Source organism: Carassius auratus, chromosome 47 (genome assembly GCF_003368295.1).
Source record: "Carassius auratus strain Wakin chromosome 47, ASM336829v1, whole genome shotgun sequence".
Classification (NCBI taxonomy): Eukaryota; Metazoa; Chordata; class Actinopteri; order Cypriniformes; family Cyprinidae; genus Carassius; species Carassius auratus.
Window position 1 is genome coordinate 14,875,158 of NC_039289.1, and position 18,851 is coordinate 14,894,008.

An 18,851-nucleotide genomic window follows, 5' to 3' on the forward strand; every position below is an offset into this window, starting at 1 on the left:
TATTTGCATTTTTAATCCAAATTATGCATGTGCTAAGTTAGCAAATAACAGCAATCAAGACCATGTAACAGAAGTGTGTTCTCATTCGCTCTCTCTCTCTCTCTCTCTCTCTCTCTCTCTCTCTCCTTACCATCAAGTACTGTAACTTTTAGTAACCTGTGCATTGTTTCATGAGCACAGTATCAGGCCTGATGCAAATACCAGTGTCGGTATTGGTGCATCCTTAATAGATATATTAATAAAGAGAGTTTTTATTGTTCATCCATCTGAAGAGCCAGGATGTGAAATTGAAATTTCAAATTAAGTTGAAAAAAAAAAAAAAAAACTTTATGGTTTAAACTTTACAACTATCATGATCTAATGTTCATTTCACATGTGAAGAGGTTAGCCAATCATTACAGAGCTCATTTACATATAAAAGTTTTAAATGTGCAGCATAAAAATCAACCTCTTTTAATTCTAAAGGTCATAGAAAGCAAAATACTAATGAAAAAAAAAACTTAAATTATGTTGGATAAATGAACTAAAACGAATAATTATCTGTTTGTTCTAGGTAGACCAAAAGTTAAATTAAAGGATGAATGACATCTTTAATGTCCTCAACACACATGGTACATAAAGTATGGCTTGTAGTGTGTGTCTATAATGTAGGACTCAATTGTCATTAGTGTGTGTGTGGTTGTGTCTTTGTTGTAGAGTTACTTAGAGACCAGAGCCGGGTCTACAAAGAGGAAAGGAGGGAAAAAACTGAGAAAAAATAAAATTCAAGAGTGAGATATTTCAGTCCTCAGAGAGGGTGAGTCATTCAGGACAGAGAAATCGAGGTGTGTGCATGTGTATGGGTGTGAATCTCAGGAAACAGACACATTCCCAGTTACTGGAACGTGAAGGTGAAGAAATCTCCATGATGAAAGTGTCGGCTGGGTAGTATCTGAAGTACAAAGTCTCCTTTCAAATACATGTTCCTTACATTTTCATTTCCACAAATGTTCTTTTCAGATTTAACAGAAAATGTAAGTGCAGTTCACAAACACATTTTGATATTTCACCAAATGTGAAGAATGATAAAACAGATTGATATGAATTTCAGTCGAAACCTACCAGGTTTAGTGCTACTTGAGGACATGATGATGTGTAGAGCACAGCTTCCTGTCTGGCCAAAGGCTTTATTGATCCACCTAAACGTTCAGGACGGCAGAGTAATTAGCTCCGTGAAGACCATAAAATAAATTCTTACTTGCTTAACTCCTGAATACTCCACACCGACAGGCCACTTAAAAACACATTCTCCAGGTGAAGTGTGTAGTTTCTATTACATTAGCAGTGGAGTTGCAAATATTATGTTTCCAAACAAGCTTTCCAAACAATCTGCCTGTCTATTATTGGTCTAAAAACAGGAAGTCCTGCCCCAAAACATGCCATTAGTTGAGCTGACATGTCATTCAAACAAACAGAACCATGTTCTGAAAGCACCACAGAGTCCATATTCTTTAGGATGTTAACATACCATCATAACAACTACAACAATCAAAACACTTGATTGAAAAGGATGGCCAGTGGTGATAATTGTACTTTACCAGGATCAAGATCAAGATTGCCGTACTGGACACTGAAAAATGTTGTCTTTGTCCAGTGTCTTAACTATTTCTCTCCAGAAGTCACATGAGGATTTGTCAATGGGGGCATCTGTTGATTTTGATTCTCCAGCAGCTGTTGTCTTGTCATTTCCGTTTATTGTTTGACTGTGAAACAATGGCACAGGCAAGTGCTACCACATTGTGGATAAACTATTCATTGCAAAAAATCAAGGCACAAATGAGCGAACAAAGTATGAGGTGTCTGAAAAATAGCCTTTGTGTATTCAATACATGTGCACGTCTTCAAGATGAAATTTTGCAGCATGTACACTGGCACATAAAGCCCAAAATATATTTAAGTTTTGACATGAAAGCTTAATGTATGCGTACAACCATCAAACTATACTAGATCCCTATGAAATCAGATTTTTTTCCGTTTTATACTTTTCCAAATTGCGTTATTTACCGTATTTTTCTGACTATAAGTCACACCTAAGTATAAGTCCCATCAGTCCAAAAATACGTCATGACGAGGAAAAAAATAAAATAAATAAGTCACATTGGACTATAAGTCGCATTTATTTAGAACCAAGAGACAACATTACAGTCTATAACCGCGAGAGGGCGTTCTACAGTCCCTGTGATTGTTGCGGGCAAAAATTTGCGGCACGTTTTCTTAAAAAATGTGATGGAATATGCGGGATATTTTTGCAATTTTATGCGATGAATTTGCGTGAACTTGCAAAAACTGCGGTTTGATGAAAAAGAGAAAAAAAGGTGATTTCCCCAACACCTTTTTCTCACTAGGCTACTGCCTTAATGTAAAGAGTAATTTCTTATTAATTCCTATGATAAGCGAGCATACTAAATCACAGAATATTTAAGTTGCAATCTCTTACTGCAACGTAAGTTATTTTACATACTACTAATATAATTAATATATTAACTGTAAGTTTTTGGTACTGTTCTGTAACAAAAAAGTGCAATCTTACAACTGTAAAGTTGCGTCAACTTCTGAATGAAACTACAACAGTGTTAGTAGCCTAGTGAGAAGGGGGTGTTGGGGGAATCACCGTTTTTTTCTCCATTTCATCAAACCGCAGTTTTCGCAAGTTCAACATAATTTGGCTCCACTGTCATGTAACAAATCGGGAAAATGCTTCGCGCATTCTTTTGCGCTTATTTATGTTGGCAAATAAGAATGATTTGCACACTTCAAGTTTCACCCTGGTTTCACCGCAGAGTTTGCAAATGATGTTCACATCACGTTATTACGTCACTTCATAAGGTTCCCATGGCAATAGGGGGAAAATGGCGCTTGTGTGAAGTAAATGCAACATTTTTCAACTTTCTGCTAATATATATGTGAGTTTTTTGCAACGGAAATACAGGGATTATGAAATCATGCTAGCCCCGCATATTTTGCTTTCTGAAATCGGTCATTTATGCGGCAAAAGAGCGGCGTATTTGAAAAAATGCAACCCTACATAAATATGCGGCCTTTGGCTGATTATGCATTAAATCAGGCGATCGCATAATCACGTTTTTCTGGAGGGACTGGCTCTATGCTGCTCAGTGCTCCTGTAGCCTACCCCTGAAATAAATAAACATCTCATCAAGAAATACAATATCCCCACTCAACCATGCAATCCATCCATCAAGATTAAAGCTGTTAATGACACCTCAATTGGAAACTAACTAAGCCAGTCACTATCCAAGTTAGTTTATTTCATAAGGAATTATGAAGTAATCCTCAGATTCCTATGGTTATCTGTTCACGACCTCGTCATTTTCTGGCATCGGGGAGAGTTGATTAAGTGGTCTGCTTTGTGTGAGAGTCATTGTTTTACCCATGTTCCCCAACCATATTACACAACCAGCATAGAAAGTCCAACGAGTGAAAAGACAGTTAAGATTCCCCTCTGTTATGACGATCTGGCAGATGTTCTTCTTTGTAGAGAAAAAAGATGGAGGACTGAGACCCTGTATTTATAGAGGACTTAATAACATAACAGTAAAGTTCCGATACCCTTTGCCACTGGTTATTTTGGCCCTAGATCAGCTCCGTGAGGCTACCATATATACCAAGCTTGATCTACGGAGTGCATATAACCTGATCCGAATTAAGGATGGAGACGAATGGAAAACTGACTTCTTCACCACTATGGGGCACTATGAGTATCAGGTCATGCCGTATTGACTTGCCAACGCTCCAGGTGTCTTCCAGTCACTTTCAGATACCTTCTGAAGCAGTATGTAATAGCATACATTGATGACATCCTGAGTTTCACGTTAGACAGACATGAATACGCACAAAACTCATTGACTCACTCGTCCACAGGCCTGGCTCCTTTCCAGTGCATCCTTGGTTATCAACCCCCTATGTTCCTGTGGTCTGACTCCACATCCTCCCTACGAACCAGGACAGCGGGTCTTGCTCTCCACAAGGGACCTCATGTTGCTACCAAGCAGGAAGCTCTGCCCAATGTATGTTGGTCCTTTCAAGATACTCAGAAGAGGTCACCTACCAGTTAGAGGTTCCTGGCTAATTATCATATATCTCCATCCATTCATGTGTCGCTACTCAAGCCAGTCCACCTGGATGTTGACCCTAACCATGAGACTCAATAACCGCCACCGCTGATGGACATTGATGGATCGCCAGCTTACAAGGTGAATGAGTTACTGGACTCAAAATGGAGAGGGGGGTCAGCTTCAATACTTGGTGGACTGGGAGGGCTATGGACCTGAGGAGAGATCATGGGTAGCTGCTAGCGACATTCTGGATCCCTCTCTCATGGAGGACTTTCATCAAGCCAGACCCGATCGACCAGCGCCAAGACCACGGGGAAGTCCACACCGAGTGTCAGGAGGCAGTCATAGGGGCGGGGATTCTGTAATGCTGCACCAGCAGAGGGAGCCTTCTCCTGAGTACTGACTGTTTACCGCTCCCTCTGGATTTCCTGTTTGACATTATTTAACAAGAGTTAGCGTGACCTATTCATCTGCCTACTTGTCTCTGCCTTTTGGATTCCACTTGTGCATGTTGAAAGATCGGACTGCTATTACTGTTCTGACTCTGTCTATAAGATCTTTCCCTAATAAACTTCTGCAAATGGATTCTAATACTACCTCAGCCTCCTCGTTACACCTATACTTTATTAATATATTATATTAGGAAATATATAGAGTTTGGGCTCTTTAATTTATACCACTGTCTTCGTCCATTGAGTAACGTATTTTATTTAGGATTTAGGTAAAGGCACAAAACACTGAACGTAATTTAGCGCAATTTGCTTGTCTGTAAATAATATGCTTATATGTTTATTATTAAAAACGTGTGTCCTCTAGTGTAACTGTTTTAGTAGGATATATAGGTGTAAAACCTGAGTATACGTTGGGCTTTATTTTTTCAAGGCTATCAGACTTTTTAACGGGCAGACAGTAAATTAGAGACCATTGATTCTTTCTTTAGAATATTTGTTATATTAAACAATAAAACTCACAATCAATTAAAATGCAGTTTGATGCTTACCTCTGTACATGAGGTAAAAAGGGAAGGACATGACGTTTGGCCAAGTATAGTGTCCCATACTTGAAATTTGGAATTTAACCCATCCAAGTGCACACACACAGCAGTGAACACCCGGGGAGCAGTTGGGGGTTAGGTGCTGTAATAATAAAATCTTCGTATTCATCCGAAAGAAGGAGGCAGGAACCGGCGCACAATCCAAATTAAACTTTAATATTTCAAAATAAACACAAAACAGCGCACGAAGAGGTGCATTGTGGGATACACAGAGGGGGTAATTTCAGAGCACTTGGAGGCCCTTAGCATTCCACATAGGTCGCTTTGGACACACTGTGTTTGGTACTTCTTTCAGAGTTTAAAGAGAAATATTTTGACTTCTATGTATATTATAAAAATGACTAGATATTCATTTTCTTATGGAAATAGCACAGCTTGCCAGGCAATAAAAAACCATGTTTTAAGAGCCTTCTTTGCATCTTAAAACATGAGACACAGCACTCCAGAATGGTTTTTAAAAAGCGCAGCACAGAAAGCCTCCTCCGCCATGTTGCCATCAAATAACACAATTTCCATGCAAACTTGCTTCTGTGAACTAAAGTTTCCAATGCTTGCCCCACCTTTGGGGTCTTCTGATTGGTCCACTGTTTTGGAACTGACATTGATGGGCAGTGCGGTGTGAATCAGTTTAAATTCTTTTAACTTGACACAGCTTCCTAAAAAATGCAGTCATGTCCGTCTAGCCTGTTAAATTCTTTTATAAAAAGAAAAATTATGGAAAATTACTGAATTACTTTAGCATAATGAAAATACAGTGCAACAAGAATGATAAGACCAATCATAATTCAGCAAGACACAATTCTTAATTTTTGGAAATGAAACAATGTTGCTCTTGGTTAGATTTTGATTGGAAAACATTCTATCATTGAAATGGGAGAGAGATTTTTAAACAAAGACGCTTTCAAACCAAGAAAATAAAAAAAGAGACCAAAAAAAAAGTGACGCAATAAACTTTTTAATTTAAATGAACGCCTCTTAATGCATCTGTTCAGACCGACATTAGCTTTTGTAAGCTGTATCTGCAACAGATTTCTTTTTTTAAATACTTTATTTTAAAGGATTTTTCAAGTAAAAACACAGAACAAACAACACTAGGCTCGGATTACACACACACACACACACACACAAAAAAACGTATGTAAAAGTACATTAATAGAATGCTGCACAACAGGCTGGGTGCCCAGAAGGGATATGCAGACTAGATCTTAGAGAAGTCTTTGGGGGCCGACTGAGCTGTTAACTTGTCCAAATACCCGAGAAATGAACCCCAGACAGCGGAAAACTTTTCAATAGATTCAGTCCTCAAAAGTCGAAGTCTTTCCATCTGTATGACGGAGATCATATCCTTAATCCACATCTGGAAGGAAGGGGGCGAGGGTGACTTCCAGTTCTTAAGCACAAGTCTCTTAGCCACGACCATACCCAGCATTAAGGACTGTTTCAATGCACTTGAAAGGTTAGAGGTGCGCTGTGAGAGGCCGAAGATGGCAAGTTCAGCATCCGGTGGAAGAGGCTTATTGTAAGCCTTGGAGTACCAGTCAAAAATGCTTGACCAAAATCCAGACAATAAAGGGCAAAACCAGAAACATGAGAAGCTGTATCTTCTGCCACCTTACACCTGTCACACATTGGTGAAACGGAGGGGAAGATTTTATGCAATTTAGCTTTGGTGTAATGTAAGCGGTGAATAACTTTGAACTGGATCAGTTGGTGTCTGCTATTGACTGAACAAGCACCTGTCCCACGTGTCATCAGAGAGCTCAACTCCTAGATCTTCCTCCCAGGCCTCTTTAAATCTTACAGTAGGGGCTTCCAAATAAAGAAACAAATTTAGAAATAAGTCGACAGAGCCAGGAGGATAAAAAAAAACATTGAAAAAAACATGTTTCTCCTGGAGGAGTTCAAAATTACATATTTTGGACTTCACATAATGTCTGATTTGTAAATAACGAAAAAAATGCGCGTGAGGCAAATCAAATTTCTCTCTTAACTGATTAAAAGATGCAAACCGTCCCTCAATATAAAGATCTTTAATGGAGCCCAAACCCTTTTCCCTCCAGACATGATAAGTTCTATCAGACCATGGGGGTAAAAAGGACTGATTGTAACAAATTGGCATATGAACGGTGGTCTCCGGCAGGGACAGAGCTTTTCTCACTTGATTTAAAATTAATCAGAATTTTTCAAAACAAAGCTTAATTTATTCAAATCTTTGGACTTATCCAATTTGGAGAACAGCAGTGCCTTTAAGGAGGTGCCAACAGCCAAGTTGGTCTCCATTTGTACCCACAAGTGGGCCTCAGGGGTCTCATTACCCGGCGCCCCCTTCAGCCAGAACATTAAAGCCCTAATATTGGCAGCCCAATAATAATGTTTAAATACTGGCATACCCAGTCCACCCAAAAACTTGGATTTTTGTAGATGACTCTTAGAAATCCGGTGGGTCTTATAATTCCAAAAATAAGACAGGATTATAGAATCCAGTTCCTTAAAGAAAGCAGAGGTAAGAAAAATAGGGAGATTTTGACACAAATATAGGAATCTAGGAAGAGAAACCATTTTAATTGAATTTATACGGCCAATCATAGACAAAGGTAAAATTTTCCCTATATTGCTTTTGAGCTTAGAAAGAAACTCCAAAAATGTAACTTAAATATTAATTTGGGATCTTTGGGGATTGTCAGTCCAAGATACGTGAAATGATCCCTAACTATCTTAAATGGCATATTCTCCAAAAAACCAGGGCTGTAAGCGTCAGAGAGAGGCATAAAGTTACTCTTTGACCAATTAATGGTATATCCCGATAGTCTCCCAAAAGAAGTAATTAATCTGCAACAGACTTCTTAATCTGGTGTTCTAATATTTTTCCATCACATTGTCAATAAAAAAATTAAAAAAAAACTGTCCAACCAATAATTTATTTTTTATTTATTTTTTGGTCACATGTCCATAGCTGCCATGAAGAAATGATCAACAAACCTGAACAGTCAAGAAAATCAAGAGGGTATTAGGATCATTTACATTTTTTTTATTATTGTAAAGTATGTAAATTATCATGGTTATCAAACAAAACAAATGTTTATTCACAACAAAATGTGATAATGCATTTTTGATCTTGCCTCACAGCATCGATGTGATCTTACATGTACAAAGATATAATAATTCTCTGTATTTGCACATTAGCTTTGTCTAGTTTTCATATATCAAGGTAGTATTTGATGGACTGCCTTTAATATATGCCAAGTTGAATAAAAAACACTGTATTGCTGCATTTTGTCATAATGTACAGTAATTACAGTATTACAGAAATGAGAATATAATGATAATCACTTTTGAGAATAATAAAAATCAATAGTAAAAATAATTTGCAATAGGGTAATGAGAGTTATACTTTATTGTATATTGTATACTGTATACTGAGTGGCATTGATATTTAAAGATCAGTCTTTAAATATCAGTTTAAAGGAACTGATTCTGTCATTCATTTGGTGAGGATTAGAGCACATCCTCTTAGGTAACATGAAGTGTACTTATCTCGCCCACTCATCTTTTCCAGATGGATCATTGAAGGTTTTAAACAGGTTTACTGTGTGCTCATCAGACTCTGAAAATAAAGGTTGTCTCATACTCCCAAAGTGGCGCCTCAGCGATTAAAATAATGGCTGTTCTTCAAAAGGACAGAAGATAGGTTTCTGTCAGAGATCTCATTATTTCTCCTCTTCTGCTCACTGAAGCGTCTGCCTGAATCAACACTTCGAAGGCCAAACCATTCACAGCTCTTCCGCAGTCCGGACACAAGCAGACTGAGCATGCATTGCTTTTCATTCAGAGCCTGTTAGTGCTGCAAGACGTTTTCTCTGTCTCTGTCTCGTTGTTTTGAACTCAGAAAGCAGAAGGGTTGAATGTGTGCTTTGCAGAGAAACCTTGATGGATGTATTCTGTGCTTCCCAAAGGGCTTCTTCACATCATGTTAGTTCTGTGGGTTTGGACAGTAGTCTAACAAAATTAAGAGACTACTGGAAAATCACTGGCGATATTTGTACTATTTAAAATAACTGCTTTTAAATGGAATATATATTTTAATATGTAATTTATTTCTGTGATCAAAAAGTTGAACTTTCAGCATCATTACTGGCGTCTTCAGTGTCACATGACCCTTCAGAAATCATTCTAATATACTGATTTGCTGCTCAAGAAACACATTTGTTGTTGTTGTTGTTGTTATAAATATTTAAAACAGTTATTTTGATGAATGGGGAAGGGTTCAGAAATAATTACTTTTATTAAGTTAGGATGCTTTAAGTTGATCAAAAGTGATGATAGACATTTATAATGTTACAAAAGAGTTCTAATTCAGATAAATGCTGTTCTTCTGAACTTTCTATTCAACAGAGAAACCTGAAAAAAAAAATCTAATCCATTTTCAACACAATAATTTTTTTTTTTTTTTTTTTTTTGAGCAGCAAATCAGCCTAGAATGATTTCTGAAGATCATGTGACACTGAAGACTGGAGTCATGATGCTGTAAATACAGCTTTGAAATCACAAGATGATAAATTACATTTTGAAATATATTCCAATAGAAATTAAATATTCAAATAAAAATATTTCACTATATTGCTATTTTTGCTGTATTTTGGATAAAAAGTGTATGCATGTGTGGTGAGCAGAAGAGACTTCTTTAAAAAACATTCCATATCTTACTGATCAAAACCTTTTGACTAGTGTAATAGAACACAAAAGTGCCTTAATGTCAAAATTAGTACAATATATTTGTTGAAAAATTCCAATACTGAACACACTATTAAATTATTAGGCTGTGACTCATTTCTGTCTGCTCAAGCTCCCTCCCTATCTCCTTGTACAATAACTCCATGTAAATATCTGTCTCCGCGAATTTTTTTTTTTTTTTTTTTTTTGTTTATGTAACTTTACAATCGATATTGAAGTCCTTAGGACAGTATTCTGAATGCTTCTGAACAGGCCAAATCCTTCTGGAATACTTCTGGTGCTCCCGATGGCCAGTACGGGCCTGTTGGTAGGGGATCAAATACTTATTTCACTCACTGACATGCAAATCAATTTCTAACCTGTTATATAATGTGTTTTTTCTGGATTTTTTGGGTAATTATTGTGTCTCTATCCGTTAAAATAACCCTACCATAAAAAAATGACAGATCCTTCATTTCTTTGTAAGTGGGCAAACTTACAAAATCAGCAGGGGATCAAATAAATATTTTCCTCACTGTATTGTATGTGTATTCGGCTGTAAACAGCAGGTGGCGGTTCAGAGTAAATGTCATCTGAACCAGCAGGAAGCAACAACTAGCTCTGAACTTTACATTTACCTACTGTGGTAAATTATTCATTGTTCAGTAATTGTTACTTCTGTATACTTCATACACAGAAAATTGACAGCAACAACAAAAAGAAGGGGGAAAAAGACAGAGTAGGAAGATTGTGAAGCACCGACCTTCACTGTGTTTCTGATTAATATACTGTGCATATATATATATATATATATATATATATATATATATATATCCTGGTTAAAAGTCTGGGATGAGAAGGATTACATTTTTTTCACATATCAAAGGGAGCACGAAACGAGGAGACACTGAAGACTGCTCAAAAAATGACATTTAATAACAAAAACCAAAGGGAATCCAAAATGAGGGAATTAACAAGACACGGCTCAATAAAATGTAACTTAACGGGAACAGGAACAGACCAAATAAGGGCATAATCAAACTAGGATTATAACAAACTAGGGAAAAACTAGCACATAAAGCATGTAGGGGAGAAAAACACACACAAAACAGTCCATGGGTATGACACAAGGATGCATTCAATCTATCAAAAGTGACATTAAAGACTTGTTGCAAAAAAAGAAAAAGAAAAAAAGCTGCTGTTCTTTTGACATTCATATTTATCAAAGGATCCTGAAAAAAAATATATATATTATCCTGAAACCGTATTGTAGTTTCCACAAAAATATCCAGCAGCACAACTTTTTTCAACATTGATAATAATCAGAAATGTTTCTTGAGCTGCAAATCAGCGTATCAGAATAATTTTTGAAGGATCATGTGACACTGAAGACTGGAGTAATGATGTCACCGCAATCAGTTATATTTTACAATATATTCAAACAGAAAACATTTTAAATGGTAACATTTGTAAACTTTAAATTGTAAAAACATTTACATGTTACAGTAATTTTGATAAACGCAGCCTTGGTGAGCAGCTATAGCTATTGGCCACTCTGCAATGTTTAGATATGTGTAGATATGTGCATTTGTCATTAAAAGCCCGTATCAGTCCACCAGTAGTGATTATCTGTGTGTCACGTGAGCTGGGCTGTGACGGATCGCCCCATTAGCAAACAGATGAACGCTGAAGCAGGGGTCTCTGTTGTCTAGTTAGTATGACAGACAGCTCATATTTGTGATTGGACAGTAACAAGAAAGTATTATTCGACACATTCACTGTGACTGAGTCATTTTTGGTCTTGTTTTATGCTTTCGCTGTCAAACCATACGGACAACATTTCAGTTTGCAAGTATCAGTCAGTACTCAGTAGCATTCCTTTCAGTTTTGAGACTGCGTGGGTTTATTTCCAAACTTTGCTTCAGTGTTTGATTTGATTTGCTTGAGAGTGCATCTGAAGTTTATGAATACATGTGCTCATAAGAGGCTGATATCAGATACCTGTCTCTCCGTGTCCTCAGGGGTCGAAGCGCATCCTGAGGTCGAATGAGTACATGCTCCCACCCAGTGGCCTGATGGAAACAGACCTGGAGCTCACCTTTTCCCTGCAGGTACACCTGTCTGAGCCCTGGACTTCTTATATGTGTGTAACTGAACATACGCTGTTTAGCACTATTCCGTCAGGATTTGTTTTCTTAGGTTCATTTATTTACATGCTAACAGGTCTCATCGCTTCTGCTTGTCAGAGAACATGCTAACAGCCGTAATAAATAATAAAGATATCTGTGGACTTTTAAGATAATCAGTTAAACTAGCTAGCTATTTTTATTTAAAAAATGATAGAACTGGAGTACAAATTGGAGAACTTTCTACTTGTTGTTGTTTCAAAGTAAATCCTACGACATTTTATAGGGCTTTAAACGAATAGTTCACCCCAAAATGTCAAATCTAGTTGCTTTTTTAACTGAGATAATGTGTGAGAATATATCAGTGACTTAAAACTGCCTTACAGTATTATGTATAAGCAAAAAAAATAAAATAATAATTAATTACTCTGCAAGCTTTCATGTTTAAGTGTTTACCTCATTACCACTTTCCCTTTGTTTCTTCCAAGAACCCCCCGTTTTCTTCAGTTTGGGTCAGATATCTGGCATTTATAGCTGACACTTTAAGAGTTGCTTTGACAGGGAGTATGATGGGAAGATTTCATCAAATAAAGTGTGTGTGTGCTACCGTTGCAACAATGTTGTGGATAAAAATGTATGTAATCTCAAGCAATAGTACGCTCAAATGACTGCACTGTTGTACTTCCTTTCTGTAGTACCCACATTTCCTGAAGAGAGATGCCAACCGGCTGCAGATCATGCTTCAAAGAAGGAAACGTTATAAAAACAGAACTATTCTGGGCTACAAGACGCTGGCTGTTGGTGTTATTAATATGGCTGAGGTACGGGCAAATCAATCACACAAACCCAGTGTCCAGTTCATTGAAGCTTCTGCCAGACAGACTGTTGACTTCTTAATCTGACCCTTCTCCAGTAGTTAAATGACCCATGCTCACAGCTGTCAATACATGATATCTTACTGATGGGTTGGCCATTGTTGCCACAGACTTGCCAGCTCTCACAATAATGGCAGAACTAAAGAGCTCAATGTTTATGTGTCGCCCCTTGTGAAGAACAGGTGTATTAAATGTGTTACTTTATTGAATTGCAAATCCACTAATAAGTATCTTCAGATAATATGTAGTATAACAGTTTTTATAGATTTGACACATTTCTCCAAACTTTGTAATTACCCTTAACAGATTGTTAGTTTTCACTCGTTTTATACAAATTACAAATCAATTATACACAATGTGAATAATTTTCTCAAAACACTGTTCATAAATCTCTCAAATGTTTTCGTAATAGTTCATACAACCAACAAAAGCCATTGTAGCTCCTTTTATTTCTTTTTTATTATTTTTTGTCCAAACATAACAGACAAAACTCAACTAATTTGGCCCTAAATTAATAAATGCTCGTTTAATAACACAGACAACACAGAAAACACAGTTTTTCTAATTGTTCAGACATTTATAACAATTGCTTTAACTATAAAGTGGAAAATATACTAAGAACATACAAATTTAATTTACAAGCTTGTTTCCTCATGGAGACCAAAAAAAGTCCCTACAAGGACAAGGATGTTGGATATTGCCATCATATTGCTACACACATACATATATATTCTTATTTTATACACACACATACACACACATATACAGGGGTGCACATCAGTTTTCCAGCCTTTCAAACTTAAAATAAGCAGGCTTTTATTTTAGGGGGTTTGCTGTCAAGTATACGTGCTTCCAGATTGAGCACTGCTACTGATTAAAAAGCCTAGATTTATGCTTTCAGATTGAATAGAAATATTTTATAGTACAGTTTGTTGATCTAAACAGGTGTTTGTGCATGAGCTGTCAACCATGTCAGTATGCAAATGTGCTTTTTTGTGAATTTTTTTTAATTTGGCCATGCATGCGGACCTGCGGACCACTTATGTGGACCCCTGTCATCATTAACACTGTGTCTACACCGGATGCGACAAAGCAACAATTGAAAATCATTTTAAATTTCTGTCAATACATCATAAATACAAAGCAGCAGCAGTTTTACGTCAGGGATTTGTCGTGTCGCGCCGCATCCAGTGTCACTGATTATAATGAGATCTACAGTGTTTTTTTTGCCCCATGCCGCGCGGCTCCACTTGCGTCTGGTGTAGATGCGGTGTAGCGTGTTAACGCATGCAATTACTTTTACCATCCTTAACTCGTTAAAATAATTTTACGCAAAATTACTGAAGCAAAATTTCTTTTCTAACTAAATTTTGCTTCTCTGATTGCAAATAATAAGTTTTCAGTCCAATGATCCAGTAAACAAATGCATTCGAACAATCCGTACAAAACAGTGTTAATATAAAGGAAACCAGGCTGATTACATCAGAGATTGCAGAGAAAACAGAGACTCGCATTGCGTTTTTAAGTAAATGATTAATTCCAGTGCGTTTCGCTTTAAAACATGAGCTCTGTCATATTCTGTGATTGTCTCTGAAGAGCATGAGCCCTCACACGTCACACACGATGTGTGAAGTACAGACTGAATGGATTGTCAACACATCACTACCGCTGTATGGCCAGATGAGACTAGTAATCTCGCTAGTAATGTTTTGATGGATTAAGACTGCAATCAAGGTAAAGACGATTGTGGTGGCGTGCAGGAGTCCTTTATATTAATGCGTGTATGAGTTCTCTTGATGCAGAGATCGCACAGACATTTCCATACATTCACGTTGTTTCCACACACATTCATGATAATGTTTTGATTTGTCACTTTTTTGTTGCTGTGTTTAGGTATATTGAATGGATCCGTGTTATGTTGTAGATATATGCACTCAGCAGGCGTTTGGTTTAGAGTATTTTTTTGTTTTGTTTTTGGCATCACCATTTGGTCCTGTTGGGTATCACAACTTGGCTTCTCTAAAATGTAAAAAAGCTCTTTGCTGTTGCACTGTAAACATATTATAAAATTCAGATTTTTGTTTATTTCCTATGTGCTTATATGGGCTCATATTATTTGGTCCTTTGGGGCCTTTTTGGAGTTTCTAAGTGTCCTTTTTTAAATTTATATTGCAGAAAATATAGATTTTAGGGAATCACACTTCAATACTTTGTGGATATAGCAAATGATGACAAAATAAACATTTGAAACAAGATAAATGGTCAATGGTTCATTTCGTGAAGTGTGCAATTAATTGCGATTAATCACAGAAAAAACGTGATTAATTATATAAAAAATATTTTTAATCTATATATATAAATATATATATATATATACCCACCACAGCACTGTACAAGACTGGTATTTTGTTATCAGAAGCGTTTGTTTACAATTTAAAATTTATAACGTTAAATTAAAGTCTTTACTTCAAAATACACTAAATCAATTTAGTTTAATTATCTTTTGTAGTGCTTTAAAGAAGTACACTTGTTGTAATGTGTTAACCAACATACTGAAGCACATGTAAAGTACTTTATTATAATTATAACTTTGTGTTAGTCTGTATTACTTTTAAGATAATGTTCTAAATTGCAACTTTATCATTACAAATATAATGAAAAATAATTCAGGCAATAGATACCAATAGATTATGTGAAGACTGAAAGTATCAATTCTCAGAATCTTTAGAATGTAAATATTAAGTTCTCTAAATTATTAGGTGCATGTTCATTAAAAGTGAGGGATGAGTGCAACATTTTAATTCTCTTTTGTATTTGTAAGAGTCTCTCCATTTGGGGCCACTCGAGTTACTAATAATTAGAACGTTAGAACACTCGATGACTAATATGTCTTGTTCTTGTGTTTCAAGACAGTTATTCCTAAAAAGGTCTAGTGTATAGGAGTGTTGGGGGCCTTTATGTGAGCATGGACCTACTTGTATATTTTAGCTATTTTCAGCTATTTAGCAAATTAATCTCAGGAGTTTCACCCACGCAAAATTCCAAATTCCTCTCGGCTGAGAATCCTGCGATAATCATATTCAGTTGAGACTCAAACACTGCAATATAGGGGACAATTCATCTTTCCAAGAGATCGATGGGGAATGCAACCTCGAATCGACAAAAAAATGGGGCTTTCAGATGGAGGTCATGAGCTGTAGTTGAGCTAAAAGCACAAGAAGGCGTCTGAAGTATTCTGACTCTTTTATCCAAGTGTTATTTATTTCTGAGTGTTTATGTTTAAAGGTGATGCAGCACCCAACAGATGGAGGCCAGATTTTGGGTCTCCACAGTAACGTGAAGGAAGCACCAGTGCGTGCAGCAGAACTGAGTGTTTATTCACTGTCCAGCCAACCTATTGACCCAGAAGACGGCAGCAGTCAGCCAGAGACAAAGGCCAAAGCTTCAGGTGACACAAAAATTTATCCATATATTAAAAAAGAAAATTACTCTAAAAGTGTGGTCACATTTAATACAAAGTTCTGTCATGAAACTCTAGATGGTGCAGGCCGATAGGTTCTAACTAGTGTTGTGATAGTGAGGAAATTTGTAAAAGTGGTATGCACATTTTACTTCCACTTTCAAATAGCGGCAATTTAGCATAAAGCTATTTTTCTTTTTAGTTTTTTAGAATTTTGAAATTTTCCTTTCTTTCCTCACTTTTAAATAGTTTAAAAGCGCAGTGCTTTTTCAAGGAGGGGAACACATACTGGCAAAATCTTTAACCACTACATCAAACCACTTCATATACCTAGTTGTCCTTTCAATTGCATGACTGTACAAACCACAATATTCCATCAGTGATTGTTTTTGTTTTTTTGTACAGTCATTACATTAACTTAAAGATGCTAATGGGTAGTTTGAGTGCATTAAACTGCAATAAATATAAAATGTCCCCCGGAAACACTCTATACCACAAAACATCCTCCCATCCATCATCTCAGAGCACACACAAAGAAGAAGTCACTGATGCTGCAGTACATTAACAGGGAAAGTAGCGTCAGCAGTTAAAGTGTTCTCAAACTAGAGTGATAAAATTGCTACAAGTTTTGAATGAGTCATTTTATTCGTTTTTTTTCTGTTGGATGTCAGATGGTACTGTATGCCTGAGGCCTTTGCTGCATTAAAATGTCAAGTAACATGGGGTCATTAAATGTCTCTTTCTCTTGAAGACCGTTCTCCAGATATGGATAACTATTCTGAAGATGACGATGATAGTTACTCGTCAGAGCAAGAGGCGAGTGATGACGCTGTTCAAGGCCAGGTCAGGAGTTTTTGCTAACATGTCTTTATAAGTCTTGCTCTAAAACATTACTCTAAAAAGTAAAAATTTCTATATAGCTACCTGTTTTCTGCTTTGAATGTAGTCTTATTGGTGTTAGTTTGCAGCACATACGTTATCTTATTGGGAGTATTGGAAGAATTTCCCTAAAAAATAATTCCATCCACTGATAGCATTGTTTAATGGCTGATTATACCGAACTTCGGGTGCTTAGTGATTAAGAAACTAGTGTTGTTAATGTAAAATTTTGTGTCATATCTTTAGAAAAGCATTTCTACCTAACCAAAGCATCAAATTTCCTGAAATTGTTTTGTAGGACCTTTACGATGAAGATGATGATGTTCAGCGGAAACCAAAAAAATCTCGGAGGAAAATGATTAGAACCACATCAATGACCCGAGTATGTACAGCTATATTCCCTCTGTATTTATCCTTGGGGGCCAGTAACAAAGATCTAAGCACTTTCAGAAAGATATTGGACCTAGAATTGAGCCCTGGGGAACACCATTTGTAAAACATCTTTGTATAGCAGGAATAACAGTTTTGCTAACTGATATGATAACCGTGTCAATATCTGATATGATTAAATTGTATTATACTGTATATTGCTGTCAAATAATCCCCCGTTATCTATTTGTTTCTGCATGTCTGGCCTTTACAAAATCCATATTGGCTGACCAATATTCAACAACATACAATGAAGTCTCTGTTATCACAGCAGTAGTTAGATGACCCAATCTATTATCATAGATTTATTGTCTTGATACTAGTAACTTCAGGCAGCTACCAGATAGAAACATAAGACAAATTGCTTTTTTGTCCTAAAGGTGGTGTTTGGATCAGTGTTATCTAGTTCACAGAAGGGGATTTTCTAATCCTCTTAAGCTAAATTCACCATCAGGAACACAATTGTTAATCCAGGATCAATGTGTAAACTAGAGAGACACTAATATAGATTTCCTTAAACTTTTCTGAAGCATATTTAAAAAAATTGGGACCCACTTTATATTAAGTGTTTAAATGTGATACAATGAAATTGTGTTGTAACTCTGTACTTATATTTAAAATAAATACTTGTACATGTAATAACATCTATTATTAATTTCTGTAGTCACAGCTTTAATTACACTTTTACTTAACCTACCCCTTAACCCAACCTTGAACCAAACGAAACCATACCTGTCCCAAACCCTATCTGTATCTAACCTTGATTGCAACAAAATTGTTTAGCAATACAACATAAGTTTGTTGTACCTAACAATTTTTTTTTATGCTAGTATATAGCAGTTAAAGACGCCTAAATAATAAGTATGACCAAAAATGGTAAATGCTGATTTTTTTAATTTAGTCTTTTTTTTTACTGGCTTAACTAAAACACATACCAAAAAGTAACTTTTTTATTTTGACATCCTCTCAATTTCTCTATAGCAACCCAACTTCAAGCAGAAGTTTGTTGCCCTGCTGAAAAGATTCAAAGTGTCTGATGAGGTGAGAATTTTCTTTGTCTGTCATAAGTTACAACAAAAAAGAAATGAACTCTCCACTCTCTACTTTGCGGTCCTGTGCTTTGTAATCAAAAAATCACTTCAGCCATGAAATTCAACCTTTATAAAAACAGCCCTAGGACTTGGCGATGATTGATCTAGTAGCTGA

The 18,851-nt window shown here is 36.4% G+C and overlaps 1 protein-coding gene across 4 annotated transcripts in view; it reads left to right on the forward strand.

The window, feature by feature from the left end:
* Positions 1-18,851, forward strand: part of LOC113065203 (phosphofurin acidic cluster sorting protein 2-like) — a 61,171-nt gene that overhangs the window by 24,476 nt on the left and 17,844 nt on the right. For all 4 annotated transcript variants that reach the window (XM_026236457.1, XM_026236459.1, XM_026236458.1 and 1 more), the window contains exons 2-7: positions 11,898-11,987; positions 12,698-12,823; positions 16,163-16,325; positions 17,089-17,180; positions 17,515-17,598; positions 18,627-18,686. In XM_026236457.1, coding sequence (XP_026092242.1) covers positions 11,931-11,987; positions 12,698-12,823; positions 16,163-16,325; positions 17,089-17,180; positions 17,515-17,598; positions 18,627-18,686 — 582 coding nt within the window. In that variant the 5' untranslated portion in view covers positions 11,898-11,930. The remainder of the gene's footprint in view (positions 1-11,897; positions 11,988-12,697; positions 12,824-16,162; positions 16,326-17,088; positions 17,181-17,514; positions 17,599-18,626; positions 18,687-18,851) is intronic.